Source organism: Clarias gariepinus, chromosome 9 (genome assembly GCF_024256425.1).
Source record: "Clarias gariepinus isolate MV-2021 ecotype Netherlands chromosome 9, CGAR_prim_01v2, whole genome shotgun sequence".
In the NCBI taxonomy this organism is placed as follows: Eukaryota; Metazoa; Chordata; class Actinopteri; order Siluriformes; family Clariidae; genus Clarias; species Clarias gariepinus.
The window spans coordinates 33056218-33081341 of record NC_071108.1 but is presented as its reverse complement, the minus strand read 5'-3'; the positions used below and the strand labels follow the sequence as shown (position 1 = coordinate 33081341).

Sequence of the window (25124 nt, the reverse complement as noted above, 5' to 3'; positions counted from 1 at the left end):
TAGCAGAACAGTGCAAAGCAAAAATGAAGGTCTACACACACGGAGTAGATATAAGAGCAGTAATGGGAGGCCGGCGTGTCTTCCTGCTCCTGTTAAGCCTCTCCGTCTTTGAAGCCTCGTCTCTCTCGGCCATCCTGTTTGAACAGGAGGGATAATTACAGCCCTCCCCAGGCTACCGCAGGCTGGAAATCCCACGTTTAATGCGGGTTTGATCAGGAAACTCGGCCTTGAACGGAAACGCTTTTCATCTTCCCTTGAAACTCTGTTCGGCGGCCTGCTCGGGACATTTTTAAAAGCAATGCCACCAGCCCCTGGAGATCAGTAAAGTCTAATCTTTCGGTAATTAACCGGTGGCTTAAAAAAGGCAGTGAAAGAGCCGGCTCAGGCTGAGCGCGCAGGTAAATCACCTGTTCCGGCGCAGGAAGGCGGCTCCATCCGGGCCCTACTGATGCGGTTAACTCGCGGGCCTCGTTCAAAGAGCTCTAATAGTTTTGATGACACACACTTTTGTCAGAAGGTGTAACGTGTAAAAGAGCTTTTCATCTCCAGCTTATGGGTAGTAATTGGCCTTAATTACCCCTCTAATTCCAGGCCTGTTATATAAACCGTCCTGTTTCGACGTGCGTTCACAGTGCAGTCTGGTGCACAAGAGACACGGACCGCTGTTACACATCTGGGAGGTTTTATTTCATGCTCAAGGAGGTTTAGCGCGATCCCTCTTACCATGTGGAAGCTTGCTGCTTTGACGCTGTGCCTCACCTCGGCTGCTCTCTGCTTGGACTCCAACGAGATCCGCTCCTCCAGAGAGATGGTCACGGACTCGGAACCGGTAAGAGAGCAAACTCATCCTCAACCTCATCCTCACTCTCCTCACACTGAGTCCAAATCCGGACATAACACACTGCTTTGTTGTATCTGTGATACTTTCCGTTATGAAGATCTTCATTTTAAAATTTTGATTAAGTGAACAAATTGCAGATTGTTTAGCACTGCAGGTTAGCTAATGAGAAATGTTTTAAATAAGATTTTTTTTTTATGTTTTAAATGAAAAAAGTGTAATAAAAATTATGCAATAATGTCTTTATTATATATTTATAAATCATATGACATCACTGATAGAAACTGTTTAGGTTAGTTATACACTTTTAAATACAGATATAAACACAAATTATTATTAACAGATGATTCTATATGAGAGAGATTTCACAAAGAGAAAATTAATAAAAAAATAAACTAAAATAGTCACATAAAGTCAACATAATGTTACAGGAAATAGATTACTGTCATTTATTCTACTAAAGTTTAAACAGTTCACCTGCAATTTTTTATCATTACTAATAAAATTTAAAAAATAGAATTTTTTTTAAATAAAAAATATGTATTTTTTTTATTCTCTCGTTTGGTTATATGTTTTTTCCGATTTTTCCTTCACGCTCAAAAAATTTAATCAATTTAACATAAAAATAACCAATTGTGACCATAATTTATTATTTATTATTATACACACATTTATTTCAGTTTAACTTACTGTACATATTTACTCTAGTGAATAATCCCTTAATTAAATTATGTTGATTTATTTTCTTTCTGTAAAAAAAAAAAAACCCTGCTCCATCTATAATCATTTTCTGTTTCATAGCTTGTGACTGATGGTTTTTCCTGATTCTAATTTCCACCACTTGACATCCATTTCACCCTTACTTCTCTGTTTCCTCATAAAGCTCTTTACAAGAAATAAAAATGCCTTGTTAAATGTGAAATACAGTTCTAGTGATGTTCTTTGACTTTGGACAGACAATGCTGCCGTCAGAGAAGGTTACAGTAAACATGAGCGTCCATAACAACGTCAGACGTCGACAGCAAAACCCTCAATGCACCAATCATCAGGTTGGTACAAAGAATCACTGATAACACTACAGACATTATAAACACACTGTCTCATGTTTGTATTATCCGAACGCTGATCAGTTGCCTTAATCATCTGTTTAAATCCAGGGAAATGAATGCCGAGGCCAGAAGAAGAGACGCAATCATAAAAAGAAGTCAGGGCATGGTGAAGTCGCCAGTGAAAGAGGTGCAAACTCAGGTACATACAGGACGTTTGTGATGAAAAGAAATCCACTTAAATGTACCTTTAAGAAATTTTACACCTTATGTGTCAAACCAAAAACCAATAGGTATCATGCAGATGTGTTTGTATGTATCACACACATGCAGATGTGTATGTATGTGTTTTATGTACATATTATCTATTCATGTCTATTCAATAAGCAACCCCAAGGCTTCATTACCACCTGGGAACCCAAATTGTGTAAAATGTAAAAAAAAAAGAAAAGAAAATAGCATTCAACCATTTGTATGTAATTTTTATGCAAAATATGAAATAATAATAATATACATGGAAAAAACAAGTATTGATTTATTGATCATTTTGACCAATTTTAAGTTATATTTTTATAACTTAAACATTTAGATTTTAAAAGTGATTTATTTTTGTAATAATAAATAAATATATGAAATGTGATTTATTTCCACCCCCAGGGTCGAAGAGGAGCAAGTGTGTGCGCTCTCGTGACTGCGGAGAGGGCTGGTGCTGTGTTCAATACGTCGGTGGAGGACGGTGCCAGAGGGTTCTCCAGAAAGGCGAGATGTGCCTTTTAGGAGGGCGACCCAAACCTCAAAGCCGCAGGCGTATGGAGCGCTGCGACTGCACGTCAGGGCTGACCTGTCTCTCCAAACCTGATAGCCTTAAAGGTCAAGGAGAGTGCAGCGTTAACGAAAAACCACAGGACACACCGCCTTAAATTGTGTGTGCAACGGAGAATGCTAATGGCTTCTCAGCCTGGATGTGTGTATTTTTTTTTTTTTATAATAATGAAACAACAACAAGAAGAACAACAACAATAATAATAATACACTACATACACTGACATTTTTTCTTTAAAATAGTGTGGATTCATCTTTACAAGCCCAGATATCCCATGATCCTATGCGGCACATGGTTTCAGTCAGCAAAAAAACAAAACAAAATAAAACTTGGGTAATTTGGTTTACCAGTATTACGTTTTATAAAGTTCTTCTCTCTTCTCATCAAGCCCCAGCATTTATTTTATATGTTTATGTTTTTTTAAATACATTTTTTCTAGCCGGCAGTACCCATGTGTTGCACGCTAGCATAATTAAACAGCTAAAACAAGATAAAAATAATAAATCTAGTCCTGATGCCAAGAAGGTATTAGCTGACAAACATTAGTTTTAATATTTTAATACATTTAAACAGATCATGAGGTAAAAATTTCTAACTAAATGAATTCAGATTTACTTTATTAGCTTTGCAGGGCTTACGGTTTACTGCTAAAATGTTTAGAATCAAATTAGCTGACTTACGCTTGTTACAAAACAGATAAGTGCTAGAAAGACATATCGAAGACAGGTTTTTTTGGTTAATTTTTTTTTTTTTTTTTGCTCTGGCAAGTGAATGTGTAAAGTTTGAATGTAAGCATCAGCTAAAACATGTTTCATCATATTTTTTTTTATTTAGTTGATTAGCGTCGTGCTAACTGCGTGTCAAAACCCCAGCTTCTGTCCCAGACCTCGCGACACTCATCTGCTGAGTCGAAACTTTTAAACAATCTCAGAAATGTTTCTTTGTAACACGCTTCGAAACAGTGAAACGTTACTCAGCAAAAAAAAAAAAATTGTGTCTTTATGGAACATTAACGTTAGTCTCGGCGCTTTATAAGAGTCAGTAACTTTAAACATAAGGTTAGCTTCTTTGCTAACTTTAGTGAATGCTAAAGTTAATAAAAAAGTAAACAAAAATGGAAAGGGTTAGGGTCTCACTGTTTAAGGCGTCTAGTTGAAGTCTAGTTGGTGGTCATTTGCTGAGGTATAAGAGCAATAAAACACTCTCAGGATGTACTGTCGAGGGGAAAACTTCACCTGAGTGTGGAAAAGTCACTCCAACGCACCAGTGATCCCACAGACATGCAGTTTGCGCGCTGCTAACACTATACCTTAAAAACAAAACTTCAGAAGTTTCCAGATTATCAAAAGTGAATGAGTTTTTTTGTTTTTTTTTATGAAAAGCAAATATCCATTTATCATTTTGACCAATTTTAAGTTTAATAGAACATAGCGTATATTTATTTGATTTCATGGCCCGACTTTTATTTTTAATTTTAGGCTAGCTAAAAGCAATTCCAATCCTCACCAATTTCATGTAACACTAAATTTACATGATCAGGCACGTATCAATTTTGCTTCATTTTTAATAAATCAAGAAATAAACTTGTTCAAGCAAGAAATACAAGGCTCTAGCTACAGGATAGTCTCGGCTGATCGAGTGTAAAAGATCCTTTAATCCTTTTGTATGTGAAATCATGTTTGCTTGTTGTTGTTTTTTAAAGCTATTATATATTGTTTTTACAATCATATACTGTTTATTTAGATTTTGTGAATGTAGGATGTGCTAGGTTACTGAGCACTGCCATAATTTTTTTCTAATTTCTTGGATTAGAGCGCCCTCTGATGGCAATTTATAGCACTTATGCACGCTTTTGAATCATTAGAGCACTTGTTTTAGAGTGAAATATGTTGGATTTAATCTTTTTTTTTCTTTTTAATAAAGTTCAAACAACTGCCACTTTATTTCTGAGTCTCGTCTCGTCTGTATGATCTAGAGTTACTGATAAGAAAAGGACAGTTGAATTATTCTTTCGTCCGGGTAGTGAGCGAATTATTAACTTTTGTCGCCACCTAGCGAATCGCATTCAATCCTCGGAAGAAAAAAAAGGAGAAGGAAGGAGGAAGAAGTCACACCCTGTAGACAAACAGGCAGGAAAACCACAAACCTCTTCAGCTTTCTTCTCCAAGCTGCTGCGTTACAGCAATACACATAATGCTTAATGTCTTTTTTTTGTTTCGTTTCAAGGCTTTCCTGCCTCCTTCCACTCTCAGATTGCACAGATGCAGATCTTCTTACCCCACTCCGGGTAACTAAACTGGCACACGGTGCTCACCAAGAGCTAGGGTTACTTCTCAGGCTTCCCAGCTGTCCACTAGACAATACTCAAGACGGCAGAGCTGGTGGAGAAATCCGACACTCGTGGCTGAGAGTATCCAGGCTGATGTAGTCTCAGCAGAAACTCGAGCTCTGTTTCATTCAGCTGCTGTGTGGAATAAAAAACCCAGACACACCTGTTCAACTCCAACCACATTACACTAACCACAGCAGTTTACAGAGTTAAGCACGAAATAACATACACGCACACAAATGGGGTGCTTCCTTTTAGAGGAAAATATGTTTTAGGCTCATCAGATGTTATTAAGTTTCCCATAACAGCACAACATGAAGCATTTTTTTTTTTATATGCTATAAAGATGTATAATTCATTTTTAGTTAGTTCTGGTTATCGCTTATGTTATAGAAGGTATGAAGCAAAATGCTTTCTCTTTCTCCCCACATTAATAAAAAAGAAATGAGTAAAAATAGTCATTTTAAGCCTTCATCATAGCAAAGGTCAATGACAACATTAAAACAAAAAACAAAAAATTTTTTAAACAAAAAAAAATTTTTTTTACAGAAACAACCGAAAACAACCAGAAAAACATGTGATCATTTGTAGTCACGCTATTTTTTCTTCTTTCTAGCACGTTTGTATAATTCGAAAAAAAAAATCAGGTCATCATGTTGCCAAGGTTGGACTGAAAAAAGGACACCTGAGCTATATATATGTTTTTTTTTTAATACGCAAAACAAGAAGTTTTACGGGATAGAAAGTTAAATTTTTAAGGGCCACCCATAATGACCAACTAATTGGGTTACTTGGGTATTGTTGTTATCTTATTGTTCAGCTTCATGGACAAGTTTTCAGAGTGATGAGTTTTTAAGCTTTCTGTAGATTTGAGATTTTAAAAAAAGTAGGAAAACTGGCACTAATCACCTTATTCAACTTTGTGCACGTTTTACTACGACCTGATCAGATATGACGTCACTCAACACACCTGATTGTTCTAGGCTGACATTTTGAGAAAGTGTGAACCGTAAATAATTGAAGCCAAATTGAGGTGTCATCATTTAATCATCATTTAATCATCATCTAGTCTTGGACGTTTATTAGCAGAGGTCAAACCACGCACAAGAGCAAGAAGTCAGAAACGTCAAGTTTCTCGTTATTCCCCTTTTTTATTTGTCAGATTCCGATACACAAATCTCTGAGCCCGTTGGCTTCTATTTGTAAATGAAATGGAGAACTGATCCCAAAAAAACAAAAAAGAAGGCAACTCGTCAGACAGTGTTAGGGATGTGGACAAGCGGGCGTCAAAGCAAAACAGGAATGTTGATCTGAGCAGTGTTTCAAGGGGACTGACTAAGAGGTCAGGGTGGGCCGGGGGGGTGGGGGGAGGGAAACAGGAAGCGTCTAGATCTGGCCGCAGTCGGCGATGGCGATCTCGGTGCTAGTCTTGCCGCTGTTGCTGCCGTAGCTCTCTACTTTCTTGATGACGTCCATGCCGTCCACGACCTGACCGAAGACCACATGCTTCCCGTCCAGCCTGAGGGGGAAACAGTCGGATAAGGGGTTTAATCGTTTTAGCTGACTCGTTAAGCATAGTTATCTGGAAAAAGGATGATAAATAAGCTGGAAAGGTTCCATAATAAAGAGAGAGAGATTAAAGAATATTTGACATGACTGAACAGCACCATTTTGTTTAGAACTTCTATATTTTTCGAACTATAAAACTCATGAATACGTGTAATAGTTGCTGTAGACATAGCTCTAAATACAGCACTTAAGCCTTTCCAGAACAAGCCACACGACCACACACTGACCAGCTGGTGTTTGCTGTGCAGATGAAGAACTGCGAGCCGTTGGTGTTGGGTCCGGCGTTGGCCATGGACAGGCACCCGGGCCCTGTGTGCTTCAGAGAGAAGTTCTCGTCCTCGAATTTGTGTCCGTAGATGGACTTGCCACCGGTTCCGTTGTGGTTTGTGAAGTCGCCACCCTGCAAACATTCAGCTTGTTCAGAGCCGTAAAAAAAATTCAAAACCTGTTTTAACATGGAAATAAATGTCTAAGACCTTGTTCAGACTGCAGGCAAACCCTTTAGGCTTTCAGACAGCCAGCTCGAATCTGACGCACTGTTGACCTGTCTGCATTGGTTGCCGCGGTAACATCAACACATGCTCGCATGCAGCACAATATTTCCTCCTATATCGCCCTGTTCAGGGTCTATTCTTCTCCATTTCCATACTGTAGTCATGTTCTATATCTATTACATATGATGATGCACAAGGTCTTTCTTGGTTAATCAAGAGTTTCCAGAGTACCAGGGATTCGAACCTGCGATGATAGAGCGTGCTCGTTAACACTATTCAGTGTTTTTTTGTTTGTTTGTCTTTTAACTGTTTACACTACATGAATGGAATCTGATTCCAAACTATATACGAAGAACTAGAAACAAAAAAATCTGATTCGGACTGGCAGTCTGAACAAGGCCGTAGTGATACAGTAGGAACCGGTCAATCTTGGATAGAAGTCTGATTTGTTGTGTAAGGAAGTTGCCCATACCTGACACATGAAGTTAGGGATGACACGGTGGAAGGTGGAGCCTTTGTACCCGAAGCCAGGCTGCCCTGTGCACAACTGCCTGAAGTTCTCTGCAGAACACAAAACTTAGCAGTTATAAAATCGCTCTCGAGAGCTTGCGAACACCGACAAATGTGCATGTGAGTGTATATGGACTTGTACCTGCTGTCCTGGGAACGACATCAGCTCTCAACTGTTAAAACAAACACAAGTCAAATCTAGTAGGCCTTTATTGTCATTGCAACCATTTCCAGTTCAGTACACAGTAAAATGAAGCAACCTTCCTCCAGGACCAAAGTGCTACATACAACATAAGTGAACAAAACTAGCTAAGAACTAAAAAAAAAAAAGAAAAGTAAACATAAAGTGCACTTGTGCAAACAGTAAGAAACACGACATAATGCAATACACTGTGACCATGCAGCGCCAACCAGCACACAGAGCTGAATTAGGGGAGTGCAAATAAATTGTACATGAGATGGTAAATGCACTAAGCATTTCTTTTTGAAGTAGCGGCAAAGAAAAAGTTATTGTGCAAATAGCAGCAGTAAAATATTGTGCAAAACAAAAACAAAAAAACTCATTTGTGCAGGTTGGTGTGCAAAATTGCTAGATGATGTTCATCTGAGTGCATGCGCATGTTGGGGTGTGTTTGTGTCTATCAGTTCAGTCTCCTTTCACTAAGGTGATTGCATTCATCTGAGTGTGTGTGTGTGTGTGTGTGTGTGTGTGTGTGTGTGTTTATCGGTCCAGTCCCGTTGTACTGAGGTGATTGTGTTTATCTGAGTGTGTGTGTATCTGTGTGTGTGTATCAGTCCAGTCCCGTGCTACCGAGGTAATTGTGTTAATCTGTGTGTAAGTATCAGTCCAGTCCTGTTTTACTATGGTAATTGTGTTTATCTGAGAGAGAGAGAGAGTGTGTGTGTGTGTGTGTGTGTGTATCGGTCCAGACCCATTGTACTGAGGTAATGGTGTTTGTCAGAGTGTGTTTGTGTGTGTATCAGTTCAGCCCCTGTTGTCCTGAGAAGATTGTGTTTATCTGAGTGTGTGTGTGTGTGTGTATCAGTCCAGTCATATTGTACTGAGGTGATTGTCTTAATCTGTGTGCGTGTGTGTGTATCAGTCTAGTCTCGGTGTACTAAGGTGATTGTGTTGTATCTGAGTGTGTGTGTGTGTGTGTGTGTGTGTGTGTATCGGTCCAGTCCCATTGTACTGAGGTAATGGTGTTTGTCAGAGTGTGTGTGTGTGTGTGTGTGTGTATCAGTTCAGCCCCTGTTGTCCTGAGGTGATGGTGTTTATCTGAGTGTGTGTGTGTGTGTGTATCAGTCCAGAGTAGTCGTGTTGAGGAATCTTATGGCTTGTCTGAAGAATGGGTTGAAAAAGGGCTTGTAAAAACAATTTTTTTTTTCCCTACAAATCCCCCATGCTGTACCCTGCCTAACTGCTCCCAGGACAGTGCAGGAGGACGCAGTGGACAGGGCGTGGCCTGAGAGCCTGCCTGACTGCAGTACACACGTCCTGGGCTGCATCTGTGCAAGTCTGCAGTCTAGCATAATCTGCTAAAAGATTATGGGGGGGGGGGGGGGGGGGGGGAGTCATCGTCAAGCACAGGTCACGTGATTTCGATTTAGAAAGCTGTATGTATGCGGCCAGACGGGAGCGCGCGCGCACACAGGCACACACACACCCCTGAAATGATCCTACTTCCTCATCCTGAACAAGCGGATGATGAAAGAAGGAATAAACCATTCAGCGAAGAGAAAATGAAGAAATATAATATCACTTAATTTTTTACTTTATATAGTTGTTTATATAAAATAAAGAAAGGCGGGGTCGCGTGTGAGAAATCTCCGCAGCGCCTTAAGGACGCGCACAAGCGCGCGCGCGCTCCCACAACCTTTCGCCCCTCCCCTTTCCTGATCCGCTGTAGAACTTTCCAGAACGTTTAGAAAATAAAATTCATTCATAGACCGAGAGAGGAATAAAAGGGTAAAACATGATTGTTGAGGCTCATTTTAGACTTAATTAAATCTATTGCTATCTCGAGATATAATTAATTAAATAGATCTGGCAAAAATAATAACAATAATAATAATAAAAAAAAACGATTTATAGGAGTCAATATAAAAGAATAAACGCTAAAATTGCACACATGAGCAGACGCCAAGGTTCACATAAGATAATGGATTTGACCTGTCAGATTAAATTGCACTTAATTAGTTTAAAGTGATATTCTCCATAGGCATCTAATTAAGCAATTAGTCATGAAAAAAAATGTAACTCCTGGATGGAATAAACGAGTCTAATGCCAACACCCACGTCACTTATATACAGTTATATTGAGTTAGCAGTGTATGCTAACTGGTGTTATCCACATCCTGTCCCATACATAAGGGGGAAAAATAACACTTAAGCAAAACTCTCTCTCTTTCTCTCATACACACACACACACACACACACACACACACACACACACACACATTTATAGGTCACAAATAGGTTTTAAGAATAAAGAATGTTGAGACTTGAGAAGAACATTCTGGATTCATTCTGTTAATGTCCTAAAGACAGGGACATGTCCAAGCTTTATTATAAAGCATCCAGGGCTGTGTGTGTGTTAGCAGGTAAAAAGTGACACTAGCAGTACTTGCATCCCTTGAAGAATGCTGGCTGCACATTTAATCCACGTCAGATACAGGAACTAAATATAGTCTCAGTCTCTCTCTCTCTCTCTCTCTCTTTTAAAAAAGAAAGTATGATGCATGTAATGTTACAGTGTAACTGTCAGATAAAAGAAGAAACTTGGCGCCATGACCTGCAAACCATAACGACCATGACCATGACTACAATGTGTGTACAGTATACATGATACTTATTTGCATTGAGGTTGGTGCTATTCTTCGCCTCTGCACAATGCAGCTTTCTTTTTAAAGCAGATTACGTCATATACTAGGGATGGGGTTTTTTTCTGTACAGCTGCAAGCTTGGTGCATCATGAGCATCACCATCATTATCATCATCATCATCATCTCTCTCTCTCTAATTCTTGTCATGCATCTCTTCGGTGCATTTGGTTCATTATTAATACATTACTGATGCATGCATTATAACCAGTCCAACTTTAAATAATGAATGAAATAAAAATAAATGTTAGGAAATGTTAGGAAATGCAAAACACTGGTGCAAACACACCCTAATGGAAAATTCACTGCAAACAAGTCTTTACCATCATAATGATAATTCAATGTATATATAGTAGATATTGAACATATCCTACCTCCATGACCACTCTTCCGAGCAGGCTTCCACCTGCACTGATGTCGAAAAAAACTCTAGGGTTGGCCATTCTTTTAAAAAGTCTTCTAAATTAAAAATGGAAATGATGCTCGATTCTTGGGAATCTTTTGTCTCGCCCGTACTGGGTTGCTATGGTCTTTTGGAAATGGAGGAGAAGAGGAAAAGGAGGCCGGCATTGCGTTTATAACAGAGAGGCGGGGTTTGCGCGGACGCTTTCGACCAATGAGAAAGCAGGAAAAGTCTGAGTGACGTAACGCCCAGCCAATCAAACCTGTGCGCGAAGGAGGCGTCACCATTCCAAAAATGGACAGGTTGTTACAATGTAACAAACACACACACACAAGTACACTAAGGAAGTGTCACTTTAAAACGTGTGAAGCCCAAAGTCCAGAATGACATTTCAAGCTAATTTTATTTTCTTTAACTCTTTCTTGAAGTCTAAATCAGCAGCAACCCCTCCTCTCTCCAGAAGCTAAATCTATCTACACTATATAGACAAAGATGAAAAGCTATTATATTCAAAGACATATACTTCAATATGGAGTTGGTCCTCATTTTGCAGCTAACAGTATAACAGCTTCCAGTCTTCTCCGAGGGCTGTCCAATCTCCGTTCTAGTTCATCCCAAAGGTGCGAGATGGGCTTAAGGTCAGGGCTCTATGTTCTGACCGGTCAAGTTCTTCCACACTGAACTCATCAAATCATGTCCATGCTTTGTGCACCGGTCATGTTTCAATAAAAAAACAAAACCAAAAATAACAGCAGGAGTAGCTCTGTGCTTAAGGTGTATGGTCACAGGTTCAAACCCACGCAGCCACAAGATGATGCTGTCGGGCCCCTGAGCAAAGCCCTTAACTGCTCAATTGCATAATGAGATAAAAAGCTAAGTCACTCTGAACGAGGGCGTCTGCCAAATTCCATAAACGTAAATTGGCCTTCCAAACTGTTGCCACAAATTTGGAAGGATAGCATTGTCCAAGATGATCTGGAATGATGAAGCATTAAGATTGCCCTTCAATGGGGATAAAGGGTCCGATAGTGATCGGACAAACCTGTTAATTATTGAATTTAAACATTTCTAATACTTTTGTCCATAGTGTACTTAACTGTATCACACAGTAAATCATCTTCAGTAAGTCCTGGAGATAAGGTGTCTCATCCCAGAAACAAAAGTATCCTAAATAAGACACGAGAGTGATACAGGACACCACACACATACACTCACACCTTACAGTTGGTTTAGCATAGCCGATTGTTTTCGTTAGTACTTCAGGTCGCCACAGCAGACCATGTGATCCGCACGAGAACTTGGAACCGGTTTTAGTCTGGATGACCTTGCTAACATAACCATCCCATATTATCTGGGCTTGCACAGGCACTGCATCCAGTGGCTGGGGTTTGGGGAGGCCCAGGGTCAATTCCCATCCAATGCCCAAACCCCAGCCACCTGGTCCCAAGCACATGCATTTGAATTGGTGAAACGTCACAGTTCCTCTATAATCCTACAGGTGGTGTGAGCTAAACTGTTAACATTGGCAGGCAGCAGTTTCAGGTGATCCCTTGTGATTCCTGTCCCTAATAGCTGATGTGTTGTCTGGCGTGTTTTTGGTAAGAGGAAACCAGAGAACCCTGAGGAACCCCACAAGGACATGTAGAAAAGATAAATAAAAAAAAATAAATAAATAAAAACTTAAGCATCATAGTGGTACAATTTCTCCAAATCTTCATTTGTGTGCAAAAATCATATATTAAAAAAAACAACATATGCACAATTGCCCAACCAGTGTCACCTGATTTGCTTTAAAGCAGAACTCCATCCTTAACACTAATGAATCCAAAGTTATTGCCACCCTTGGTACATAAAAAAAAAAAAAAAAAAAAAACATGGGTAAAAATATATATACACAAACACTTGACAGAAATGTGTAGTACAGGTACATAATGTTTAATTGATAAAGCATTGCGTAAGGAGCAGTTTAGTTAAGGAAGGAGCCCTAAGTGTTAACAGTAAGGTAGTGTATTCTATGTCTAACGTATAGGTCACAGTTCTGCTGGGTTTCCTTCTTTTTCACCAAACATAAGTGGAGAAATATGGAGGTTTTTGTTGCTCCCCCACCCTGAATATAAACCATCTGAGGCTGTATAATTCGAAAAAACCTTGATATTTAGTCTATCGTTCTCAACCATTGGGAAAGGCAATGTGCGTCTAATTTTTCCTGGCCATTCTGCAGTGTTTATCATGACTCCTACCATGCTCCGCGACACGTCCGAGATATCCGTTACGTGACTCATGAAGGTCAGCGACCATCTGTATCCTGTGTGTCAAAAAGCTTTACTCAAAGACAATAATGGAGTTCCTAAAAACCGAGAGCTGTTCAAAGACTCCCTCAAGCGTCATTATTTGTTTTTGGGTGTCAAAAATATTAAAGAGGAACACAAATTCTTTTTTTTTATCAACAATCCTGGAGGTGACTGCATAATCATTAATATTATCATCATCTTCATCATCATAAAGCGTGGTAATGAATAAAAACCAGGCATGTGCAGCTCTGAGAAGATAATGTGTTTATTGAATGAAGAAACAAGGACAGGATTTCGTTTCCCTAAAATAAAAATAAATAAAATCATCTGCTTCCTCGAGCGACAGGCGAGCATTTCCTTGCAGGACGACCGCACACTAACAGGATTCACTGGGAGTTCTCTCAGCCGATCACGAGTTTTTGTTTTGGGATTTTTTTTCTTTTTTTTGGCACATGGTGTGGCAGAAGAGAAGCAGATCAAGTGTAGTTTGTTATACGTGTAGGTGGTTTTAGTGTGCACACCTGAGAACATGCTGAAACGGGATGAGGCGTGATCTGCGTTGGTTATACATGTACATGTATAAGGATATGTTCATATAAATACAACCGCGCAACGTTAAAAAAAACAAAACAAAAAAAAACAGAATTGTAAGGAAGTCTGTTGTGCGTCGCCATTGACTGAGGCCACATTCAAATGAGCTGATAGTGTGTGCGCATGATGACCATTAAAGCAGAAATAAAACTAAGGAAGAAGAAGAAAAAGAAGATAAAATAAAGCCTTTCAAAGAGAATACATACATACATACATATATATTTATATGTAAGTTTAGATGTCAGTAGCTTGGCATGAGCACTAACACTCAAGCAGTGAAGAGCAATTTACACCGTTTATACAGGAGTATTGGGGTACACAGATCTCATCCGATTTAGTTTTTCTTAGCTTTTTTTTTTATAATTTTTTTTTTTATTTTAAGGCGTGTGATGTGAATGCACATCATGTTGACTGACCACGTTCTTTCCTTCCATCATTATCGCATACTTACGTCCTTTGCATCCATTTTTGGCTAATACTCATAAAACCCGGTCCAAAAAAAAACAAACAAAAAAAAAACCTATACCTAAAAAAAAAAAAAAAAAAAGCCACAGGGGGTGCGAACCACCGCCAATTCCCGAGATGTGCTTTCGTGTTGTGTGGAACTGACACGCCAGCATTAGCTATTAACAATGTACGCTTGTGCTGTTATTTGTGGCCTTTTCACAGGAGCATGTCTGAAACTAAATTAAACTCAATATTATCTAATACGAAATCCAGACTGGTAATGAATCAGGAATCGTGGTGTGTGTGTATTTGTGTGTGAAAGATGGGAAAAAACGTGCTAAGTGCATTTCACGAACTACCCTTCATTTCTAGATTATGTCTGTTTCTTTGTGTGTATGAGTAGGGACTGATGAAGCGGATGTGCGCGCGTGTGTGTGTGTGTGTGTGTGTGTGTGCGCGTTATGTACGGGATTGAAAAAAGCAGCATCGGGCACGATAATGAGACCTGGCTGGATAGGGCTTTGGAGCGGGCGGAATAACAGAAGCATTCTGCGAGATTAGACGTGATCTTTGAAGGCGTCCAGGTTGAAGGCGGTGTCCAGGAAGCGCTTCAGCTCCAGAAGGTGCGAGTTCTTGCTGCCGGTGGCGGGAGCGGCGGCAGGGTCACGACCAGCGTACCTAAAACAGACACACACACGCAGGATTAACACGCAGCATAATGCAAAATGTGCAAAAAAAAATTTTTTCATAATAATTAAATCAGATTATTTGGCCCTGGAGATTTGAAATGACTGGAATTGAGTTAAGAACTATCCAACACATTATTAAAACCAGGAAGGATAGTGCTGAACTATCAGCAAAATTGTATATAAAAAATAATCAACTGTCAAAAAACTGAGCTTATGTTTAATAATGAAAATAAGAGCATTTCCATAAACACACAATGTGATGAGAACTCACAGGATTGGGACTAAACAGCTGTGTGTCCATAAGGAAACCACGTGTTAGTGAGACTCATCAGAAAACCGTCTTCAGTTTGTTAGGAAGAATAAAGATTGGACTTTAGAGCGATGGAAAAAGGTCATGTGACCTGATGAGTCCAGATTGATCCTATACCAGCGTGATGGGCGTGTCAGGGTAAGAAGGGAAGGTCATGAAGTGATGCTCCCATCATGTATAGTGTCCACTGTACAAGCCTCTGGAGACAGTGTTATGATCTGGGGTTGATCAGTCGCTCAGGTCGAGACTCGTTATGGGGCAATAAAATGAAGTCAGCTGTCCACCTGAATGTACTGCACCACCAGGTTATCACATCTATGGAGCTTATCTATCCTGATCTCATGACCAATATTCCAGGACTATTACAGGAGTGTGTGACTTCTTTTGTTTGTTTTTTGACCAGGCATTATGTACACAGTATATTAGTGAACATTTGTGATTTGTCCCAACTGTGTATTTACTAAGGGTGTAAACCTTGTGCTTCCAGACGATACGAGTTCAACCCTTAGAGCAAAACATCTTCATCTTTAATAGTTATACCTGATATGAGTTTGATTTAAACGCCTGCCACTGATCGATGTTTATAATCTGTGAAATTTGTGAAGTGGCCAAATTAAGGGATCTTCACCATAATAAAATTTTGAAATATAAAAATTAGGGCTGTGCAAAAATATCGATACATCTAACTATCGCGATAATTTCTTTTGCGATAGTGTATCGATAGTCAAACCTCAAGTATCGATCCAAGTTGTGCCAAAAAAAACTCCTCCTCCGCTCCAATAGATGTCGCTAACTCGCTATCAACAAAACACTAAGCAGTACGGTATCAGAACAAGTAAGTAAGCAAGACATGAGTGAGCATGGCGGAAAATATAAAAACGCCTCCAGCTTTTAGGGCTGACGTGTGGCTGCATTTCCGTTTCAATACGATACCAGGGAGTACCGAATTAGACAAAACAAATGTCATTTGTAAGCTTTGCAAATCTATCTTAAAATATTCAGGAAACACTACGAACTTGCGTTATCACTTAACAAGACACCACGCAGATGAATTAGCGGCACTGTGACCTCAGCCGAAACCTCTTGATTTAAGGCAAACTACACTGGATAACATCACTAACAAGCTTCCTTCTACCTCAACTCGCGCAAAGAAGATAACGGAATCAGTTGTGCATTTCATTTGTAAGGATTTGCGGCCGTATAGTGCGGTTGAAAATGCCGGCTTCAGGCATATGGTGAATACTATGGAGCCGCGCTACGTGATCCCCACTCGCAGACACATAACAGACGTAGCAGTGCCCACAATTTACGAAGAGGTAAAGCTACATGTCAAAACACTGTTAATATGTAATCATTTATTAGTTATCAAAATATTTTAGACACTTAAGTTTCTAATAGTTTGGAGGCAAGAGAGTTTTTGGTCTAACAGTTTGGTGACAATGAATATCTCATATTAGAGCATTATGTTCCAGTTTTATGTTTACTTGATGAACTTAAATTTTTTTGCTTAAATTTATTTTAGTTTTATAAATTGTTTATTTAATTTATATGTAACTTTAGTGGCATATACATTTTAGTTGAATGTTTAAGTGTTAAGTGTTTTATAACAATATGGACTTCAATCACACTGTGCCGTTCTAATGAATTGGAATGGACGGAAAATAAATTGGAGTTGGAATTTTAATTCGTCTGCCTACTTTATCAAGTTGTCAATATAATGTGACACACGTACTAATACAAACTATTGCAATATATCACAATATGTATTGTATCGCAATATATCGTGATTTATCGTATCGTGACCCATGTATCGTGATACGTATCGTATCGTGAGGCCCTTGCCAATACACAGCCCTAATATAAATATATTTCAAAATTTTATTATTGACCTTACTTTAGCCACGGCCAATTTCCACCCACCCGCTCCACTATCATACAAAGAACTTAAAACCTGGAATAATGAAAGGCATTATGTTTTTTTTTGGTTTATGGTGCACCACGAGTCGTATAACACACTTGTCAGAAAGTGAACTCTGCTCTCTTCTGCATACTCAAGTTCACAGACTCAGGTTCGCACCCACGACGAATTTTGATCACTTGGACTCAAGAGCGATGAGGTGGGCACTTTTATTGTGACACCACTTAGAAGCAGAATCCCTGCTCGTTGCCTTTCAAATCGCTCACAGATCTCATTCTTACACTCCTAATACTTTATATAATACTTTACTCCCAAGGGATTAAGGATTAAAAAAAAAAAAGTTTCAGGAAAATATATATTTTTTAAATATAATATTTTTATAATAAATGTATTGCTATATGTTTTATATATATCCTCACATACATACATATGATAATAATAATAATAATAATAATAATAATGATGTATATTTTATTAATATAATCATACTATTTTTCTTTACCTGAAGTGTGTATACATTTTTTGCCTGTGTACATTAGAGATTGGTTTTATTACAATGTATTCAAATGTATAATATTTTTGCATTTGAGGTGGTAATACATTGCACCTTCCGCTTGGAGGTGCAGTCTAAAGTACTGACAGTGTGGTAGGAAAAATAATTTACTAAATTTGTTTAGAATCGTTTGAAAAAACACATTAATATTGAGTTAGAACGTTTATAAAATTGTTATAGTTACAGAATCGCAATACAAATAAAATTTATACATTTATATTACTGCGTATGGAATCAGACTTTATTTACTATTAAAAAGAACTTAATACTAAACGTAACTTTCTACTAAAATTTATGCACAATATGAAGGAAGATTTCGGCAGGCCAGGCTTTATTTGTTGTTCAAACGAGCTCGTTGCTGCTTATCAGCTTTTATACACTCGCACCATGCACTTTAATCCTTATTGAAGTACTTGAAGTGATGTGTTTGGTTAATAATCTATAGCTACAGATAACAGACAGCTTGTAACACTGTAGAAACGTGGAATTGCACTTTTCTGTTGCTATAGCAACGGGAAATGTTCGGTCATAAACCACGATTGAAGACGCTCTATAAAAAGATCTGATTCAGGCAGCCTAGTGTATAATGTACACTCTTATTGTAGTGTATAATGAACCGGTGTAGAGAGGAAGCAGTGTGTGTGTGTGTGTGTGTGTGTGTGTGTGTGTGTGTGTGTGTGAGATCCGTGTTTACCAGACGGGCTTGGCGCGGTCGATGGTGGTGCGCATGCGAGGCTTGACGTAGTCGTAGTAACCCTGGTTCTTGTGCTCCTCCTGACACCACACCAGGTCGGCGTTGGGGTATTTCTCCGTCTCGGCTTTCACCAGGTCGAAGGGGAACGGAGAGAGCTGCGGAAGGGAGGGGTCAAAGGTCAGCTCGGTCACATCATCCACCACTTACACCTTGTGCAGCGTTGATACTGTTAATATGGCGTATACTTTATAAACACTAACTGCTGATGCTTGCTAACACTCACACAAACACACACACACACACACGCCGAACAAGACTTTAAACAGTCATAAAAATTCAGTGGCGTGTGTGTGTGTGTGAGAGAGAGTATGTGAGTGTTGTGCTAGTGTAAGAGAGCGTGTATATTGGTGGAAGTGTGTATTCCGGTTGCGTGTACGCGAGTGTGTGTGTGTTAAAGTGAGCGAGAGAGAGTGTGCGTTAAAGTGAGCGAGAGAGAGAGTGTGCGTTAAAGTGAGCGAGAGAGAGTGTGTGCGTTAAAGTGAGCGAGGGAGAGTGTGTGCGTTAAAGTGAGCGAGGGAGAGTGTGTGCGTGAGCGAGAGAGAGTGTGTGCGTGAGCGAGAGAGAGTGTGTGTGTGAGCGAGAGAGAGTGTGTGTGTGAGCGAGAGAGAGTGTGTGTGTGAGCGAGAGAGAGTGTGTGTGTGAGCGAGAGAGAGTGTGTGTGTGAGCGAGAGAGAGTGTGTGTGTGAGCGAGAGAGAGTGTGTGTGTGAGCGAGAGAGAGTGTGTGTGTGAGCGAGAGAGAGTGTGTGTGTGAGCGAGAGAGAGTGTGTGTGTGTGAGCGAGAGAGAGTGTGTGTGTGTGAGCGAGAGAGAGTGTGTGTGTGTGAGCGAGAGAGAGTGTGGTAAAGTGAGCGAGAGAGAGTGTGGTAAAGTGAGCGAGAGAGAGTGTGGTAAAGTGAGCGAGAGAGAGTGTGCGTGTGAGCGAGAGAGAGTGTGCGTGTGAGCGAGAGAGAGTGTGCGTGTGAGCGAGAGAGAGTGTGTGCGTGTGAGCGCGAGAGAGTGTGTGCGTGTGAGCGCGAGAGAGTGTGTGCGTGTGAGCGAGAGAGAGTGTGTGCGTGTGAGCGAGAGAGAGTGTGTGCGTGTGTGAGCGAGGGAGAGTGTGTGCGTTAAAGTGAGCGAGGGAGAGTGTGTGCGTTAAAGTGAGCGAGGGAGAGTGTGTGCGTTTGTGTGAGCGAGAGAGAGTGTGTGCGTTAAAGTGAGCGAGAGAGAGTGTGTGTGTGAGCGAGAGAGAGTGTGTGTGTGAGCGAGAGAGTGTGTGTGTGTGTGAGCGAGAGAGTGTGTGTGTGTGTGAGCGAGAGAGTGTGTGTGTGTGTGAGCGAGAGAGTGTGTGTGTGTGTGAGCGAGAGAGAGTGTGTGTGTGTGAGAGAGAGAGAGTGTGTGTGTGTGAGCGAGAGAGAGTGTGTGTGTGAGCGAGAGAGAGTGTGTGTGTGAGCGAGAGAGAGTGTGTGTGTGAGCGAGAGAGAGTGTGTGTGTGTGAGCGAGAGAGAGTGTGTGTGTGTGAGCGAGAGAGAGTGTGTGTGTGTGAGCGAGAGAGAGTGTGTGTGTGTGAGCGAGAGAGAGTGTGTGTGTGTGAGCGAGAGAGAGTGTGTGTGTGTGAGCGAGAGAGAGTGTGTGTGTGTGAGCGAGAGAGAGTGTGTGCGTGTGTGAGCGAGGGAGAGTGTGTGCGTTAATGTGAGCGAGGGAGAGTGTGTGCGTTAAAGTGAGCGAGGGAGAGTGTGTGCGTTAAAGTGAGCGAGAGAGAGTGTGTGCGTTAAAGAGAGCGAGAGAGAGTGTGTGCGTTAAAGTGAGCGAGAGAGAGTGTGTGTGTGAGCGAGAGAGTGTGTGTGTGTGTGAGCGAGAGAGAGTGTGTGTGTGTGAGCGAGAGAGTGTGTGTGTGTGTGAGCGAGAGAGTGTGTGTGTGTGTGAGCGAGAGAGAGTGTGTGTGTGTGAGCGAGAGAGAGTGTGTGTGTGAGCGAGAGAGAGTGTGTGTGTGAGCGAGAGAGAGTGTGTGTGTGAGCGAGAGAGAGTGTGTGTGTGAGCGAGAGAGAGTGTGTGTGTGAGCGAGAGAGAGTGTGTGTGTGAGCGAGAGAGAGTGTGTGTGTGTGAGCGAGAGAGAGTGTGTGTGTGTGAGCGAGAGAGAGTGTGTGCGTGTGAGCGAGAGAGAGTGTGTGTGTGTGTGAGCGAGGGAGAGTGTGTGTGTGTGTGAGCGAGAGAGAGTGTGTGCGTTAAAGTGAGCGAGAGAGAGTGTGTGCGTGTGTGAGCGAGAGAGAGTGTGTGCGTTAAAGTGAGCGAGAGAGAGTGTGTGCGTTAAAGTGAGCGAGAGAGAGTGTGTGCGTTTGTGTGAGCGAGAGAGAGTGTGTGCGTTTGTGTGAGCGAGAGAGAGTGTGTGCGTTTGTGTGAGCGAGAGAGAGTGTGTGCGTTTGTGTGAGCGAGAGAGAGTGTGTGTGTGAGCGAGAGAGAGTGTGTGTGTGAGCGAGAGAGAGTGTGTGTGTGAGCGAGAGAGAGTGTGTGTGTGAGCGAGAGAGAGTGTGTGTGTGAGCGAGAGAGAGTGTGTGTGTGAGCGAGAGAGAGTGTGTGTGTGAGCGAGAGAGAGTGTGTGCGTGTGAGCGAGAGAGAGTGTGTGTGTGTGTGAGCGAGGGAGAGTGTGTGTGTGTGTGAGCGAGAGAGAGTGTGTGCGTTAAAGTGAGCGAGAGAGAGTGTGTGCGTGTGTGAGCGAGAGAGAGTGTGTGCGTTAAAGTGAGCGAGAGAGAGTGTGTGCGTTAAAGTGAGCGAGAGAGAGTGTGTGCGTTTGTGTGAGCGAGAGAGAGTGTGTGCGTTTGTGTGAGCGAGAGAGAGTGTGTGCGTTTGTGTGAGCGAGAGAGAGTGTGTGCGTTTGTGTGAGCGAGAGAGAGTGTGTGTGTGAGCGAGAGAGAGTGTGTGTGTGAGCGAGAGAGAGTGTGTGTGTGAGCGAGAGAGAGTGTGTGTGTGAGCGAGAGAGAGTGTGTGTGTGAGCGAGAGAGAGTGTGTGTGTGAGCGAGAGAGAGTGTGTGTGTGAGCGAGAGAGAGTGTGTGTGTGTGAGCGAGAGAGTGTGTGTGTGTGTGAGCGAGAGAGAGTGTGGTAAAGTGAGCGAGAGAGAGTGTGTGTGTGAGCGAGAGAGAGTGTGTGTGTGAGCGAGAGAGAGTGTGTGTGTGAGCGAGAGAGAGTGTGTGTGTGAGCGAGAGAGAGTGTGTGTGTGAGCGAGAGAGTGTGTGTGTGTGTGAGCGAGAGAGAGTGTGGTAAAGTGAGCGAGAGAGAGTGTGTGTGTGAGCGAGAGAGAGTGTGTGCGTGTGTGAGCGAGGGAGAGTGTGTGCGTTAAAGTGAGCGAGGGAGAGTGTGTGCGTTAAAGTGAGCGAGAGAGAGTGTGTGCGTTAAAGTGAGCGAGAGAGAGTGTGTGCGTTAAAGTGAGCGAGAGAGAGTGTGTGTGTGAGCGAGAGAGAGTGTGTGTGTGAGCGAGAGAGTGTGTGTGTGTGTGAGCGAGAGAGTGTGTGTGTGTGTGAGCGAGAGAGTGTGTGTGTGTGTGAGCGAGAGAGTGTGTGTGTGTGTGAGCGAGAGAGAGTGTGTGTGTGTGAGCGAGAGAGAGTGTGTGTGTGAGCGAGAGAGAGTGTGTGTGTGAGCGAGAGAGAGTGTGTGTGTGAGCGAGAGAGAGTGTGTGTGTGAGCGAGAGAGAGTGTGTGTGTGTGAGCGAGAGAGAGTGTGTGTGTGTGAGCGAGAGAGAGTGTGTGTGTGTGAGCGAGAGAGAGTGTGTGTGTGTGAGCGAGAGAGAGTGTGTGTGTGTGAGCGAGAGAGAGTGTGTGTGTGTGAGCGAGAGAGAGTGTGTGTGTGTGAGCGAGAGAGAGTGTGTGTGTGTGAGCGAGAGAGAGTGTGTGTGTGTGAGCGAGAGAGAGTGTGTGCGTGTGTGAGCGAGGGAGAGTGTGTGCGTTAAAGTGAGCGAGGGAGAGTGTGTGCGTTAAAGTGAGCGAGAGAGAGTGTGTGCGTTAAAGTGAGCGAGAGAGAGTGTGTGCGTTAAAGTGAGCGAGAGAGAGTGTGTGCGTTAAAGTGAGCGAGAGAGAGTGTGTGCGTTAAAGTGAGCGAGAGAGAGTGTGTGCGTTAAAGTGAGCGAGAGAGAGTGTGTGTGTGAGCGAGAGAGTGTGTGTGTGTGTGAGCGAGAGAGTGTGTGTGTGTGTGAGCGAGAGAGTGTGTGTGTGTGTGAGCGAGAGAGTGTGTGTGTGTGTGAGCGAGAGAGTGTGTGTGTGTGTGAGCGAGAGAGTGTGTGTGTGTGTGAGCGAGAGAGAGTGTGTGTGTGTGAGCGAGAGAGAGTGTGTGTGTGAGCGAGAGAGAGTGTGTGTGTGAGCGAGAGAGAGTGTGTGTGTGAGCGAGAGAGAGTGTGTGTGTGAGCGAGAGAGAGTGTGTGTGTGTGAGCGAGAGAGAGTGTGTGTGTGTGAGCGAGAGAGAGTGTGTGTGTGTGAGCGAGAGAGAGTGTGTGTGTGTGAGCGAGAGAGAGTGTGTGCGTGTGTGAGCGAGGGAGAGTGTGTGTGTGTGTGAGCGAGAGAGAGTGTGTGCGTTAATGTGAGCGAGAGAGAGTGTGTGCGTGTGTGAGCGAGAGAGAGTGTGTGCGTGTGTGAGCGAGAGAGAGTGTGTGCGTTAAAGTGAGCGAGAGAGAGTGTGTGCGTTAAAGTGAGCGAGAGAGAGTGTGTGCGTTTGTGTGAGCGAGAGAGAGTGTGTGCGTTTGTGTGAGCGAGAGAGAGTGTGTGCGTTTGTGTGAGCGAGAGAGAGTGTGTGCGTTTGTGTGAGCGAGAGAGAGTGTGTGCGTTTGTGTGAGCGAGAGAGAGTGTGTGTGTGAGCGAGAGAGAGTGTGTGTGTGAGCGAGAGAGAGTGTGTGTGTGAGCGAGAGAGAGTGTGTGTGTGAGCGAGAGAGAGTGTGTGTGTGAGCGAGAGAGAGTGTGTGTGTGAGCGAGAGAGAGTGTGTGTGTGTGAGCGAGAGAGTGTGTGTGTGTGTGAGCGAGAGAGAGTGTGTGTGTGAGCGAGAGAGAGTGTGTGTGTGAGCGAGAGAGAGTGTGTGTGTGAGCGAGAGAGAGTGTGTGTGTGTGAGCGAGAGAGTGTGTGTGTGTGTGAGCGAGAGAGAGTGTGGTAAAGTGAGCGAGAGAGAGTGTGTGTGTGAGCGAGAGAGAGTGTGTGTGTGAGCGAGAGAGAGTGTGTGTGTGAGCGAGAGAGAGTGTGTGTGTGAGCGAGAGAGAGTGTGTGTGTGAGCGAGAGAGTGTGTGTGTGTGTGAGCGAGAGAGAGTGTGGTAAAGTGAGCGAGAGAGAGTGTGTGTGTGAGCGAGAGAGAGTGTGTGTGTGAGCGAGAGAGAGTGTGTGTGTGAGCGAGAGAGAGTGTGTGTGTGAGCGAGAGAGAGTGTGTGTGTGAGCGAGAGAGAGTGTGTGTGTGAGCGAGAGAGAGTGTGTGTGTGAGCGAGAGAGTGTGTGTGTGTGTGAGCGAGAGAGAGTGTGGTAAAGTGAGCGAGAGAGAGTGTGTGTGTGAGCGAGAGAGAGTGTGTGTGTGAGCGAGAGAGAGTGTGTGTGTTAAAGTGAGCGAGAGAGTGTGTGTGTTAAAGTGAGCGAGAGAGTGTGTGTGTTAAAGTGAGCGAGAGAGAGTGTGTGTTAAAGTGAGCGAGAGAGAGTGTGTGTGTGAGCGAGAGAGAGTGTGTGTGTGAGAGAGAGAGAGTGTGTGTGTGAGCGAGAGAGAGTGTGTGTGTGAGCGAGAGAGAGTGTGTGTGTGAGCGAGAGAGAGTGTGTGTGTGTGAGCGAGAGAGAGTGTGTGTGTGTGAGCGAGAGAGTGTGTGGTAAAGTGAGCGAGAGAGAGTGTGTGTGTGAGCGAGAGAGAGTGTGGTAAAGTGAGCGAGAGAGAGTGTGTGTGTGAGCGAGAGAGAGTGTGTGTGTGAGCGAGAGAGAGTGTGTGTGTGAGCGAGAGAGAGTGTGGTAAAGTGAGCGAGAGAGTGTGTGTGTGAGCGAGAGAGAGTGTGGTAAAGTGAGCGAGAGAGTGTGTGTTAAAGTGAGCGAGAGAGTGTGTGTTAAAGTGAGCGAGAGAGAGTGTGTTAAAGTGAGCGAGAGAGTGTGTGTTAAAGTGAGCGAGAGAGTGTGTGTGTTAAAGTGAGCGAGAGAGTGTGTGTGTTAAAGTGAGCGAGAGAGTGTGTGTGTTAAAGTGAGCGAGAGAGTGTGTGTGTTAAAGTGAGCGAGAGAGTGTGTGTGTTAAAGTGAGCGAGAGAGTGTGTGTGTGTAAAAGAGTGTGCGCGCGCTGGTGTGTGAGTCAGAGTGTGTGAGACTGTGTGCACTGGTGTGTGAGTCAGAGTGTGTATCCGTGTGTGAGTCAGAGTGTGTATCCGTGTGTGTGTGAGTACGTGTGTTACCTGCTCGATGCGTGCGATGGCGACGGTGTTCTCCATGTCGCGAGTTTTGCGTTCGCGTGTGAGCTCGTAGTAAACTTTTCCAGTGCAGAAGATCAGACGTTTGACTTCAGCTGGGTTCTGGGTTGCAGAACCTTCTTCTGGGATCACACGCTGGAAATGTGTGCCTACACACACACACACACACACACACACACACACACACACACACACACACACACAATCAAAGTCATGACCAGATTATTCATGAAGCTACAGCAGATAAGCAGACAGAGGAAACAGAAACAAAAAGATGCACAGATGTTTAAACACAAAGACAGAT

At 42.6% G+C, this 25124-nt stretch overlaps 3 protein-coding genes across 5 annotated transcripts in view; 1 reads left to right on the top strand and 2 right to left on the bottom strand.

The window, feature by feature from the left end:
• The first annotated feature begins 646 nt into the window (after window positions 1-646).
• Window positions 647-3434, top strand: LOC128530762 (dickkopf-related protein 4-like). Its single transcript, XM_053504865.1, has 4 exons — window positions 647-829; window positions 1795-1887; window positions 1996-2086; window positions 2542-3434. The coding sequence occupies exons 1-4, from the start codon at window positions 725-727 to the stop codon at window positions 2802-2804; spliced, it is 552 nt and encodes a 183-aa protein (XP_053360840.1). The 5' UTR covers window positions 647-724; the 3' UTR covers window positions 2805-3434.
• A 2733-nt stretch (window positions 3435-6167) lies between these two features.
• On the bottom strand, window positions 6168-11053 carry ppiaa (peptidylprolyl isomerase Aa (cyclophilin A)). The gene is made up of 5 exons (XM_053504974.1): window positions 10867-11053; window positions 7752-7782; window positions 7572-7660; window positions 6833-7005; window positions 6168-6555 (listed from the first exon to the last, which is right to left on the bottom strand). The coding sequence occupies exons 1-5, from the start codon at window positions 10933-10935 to the stop codon at window positions 6423-6425; spliced, it is 495 nt and encodes a 164-aa protein (XP_053360949.1). The 5' UTR covers window positions 10936-11053; the 3' UTR covers window positions 6168-6422.
• Window positions 11054-13433: 2380 nt separating this feature from the next.
• Window positions 13434-25124, bottom strand: part of ogdha (oxoglutarate dehydrogenase a) — a 46871-nt gene continuing 35180 nt past the window's right edge. For all 3 annotated transcript variants that reach the window (XM_053504971.1, XM_053504972.1, XM_053504970.1), the window contains 3 exons: window positions 24806-24969; window positions 18389-18543; window positions 13434-14902 (listed from right to left, as the gene is read on the bottom strand). In XM_053504971.1, the coding sequence (XP_053360946.1) occupies window positions 14782-14902; window positions 18389-18543; window positions 24806-24969 (440 nt within the window). In that variant the 3' untranslated portion in view covers window positions 13434-14781. The remainder of the gene's footprint in view (window positions 14903-18388; window positions 18544-24805; window positions 24970-25124) is intronic.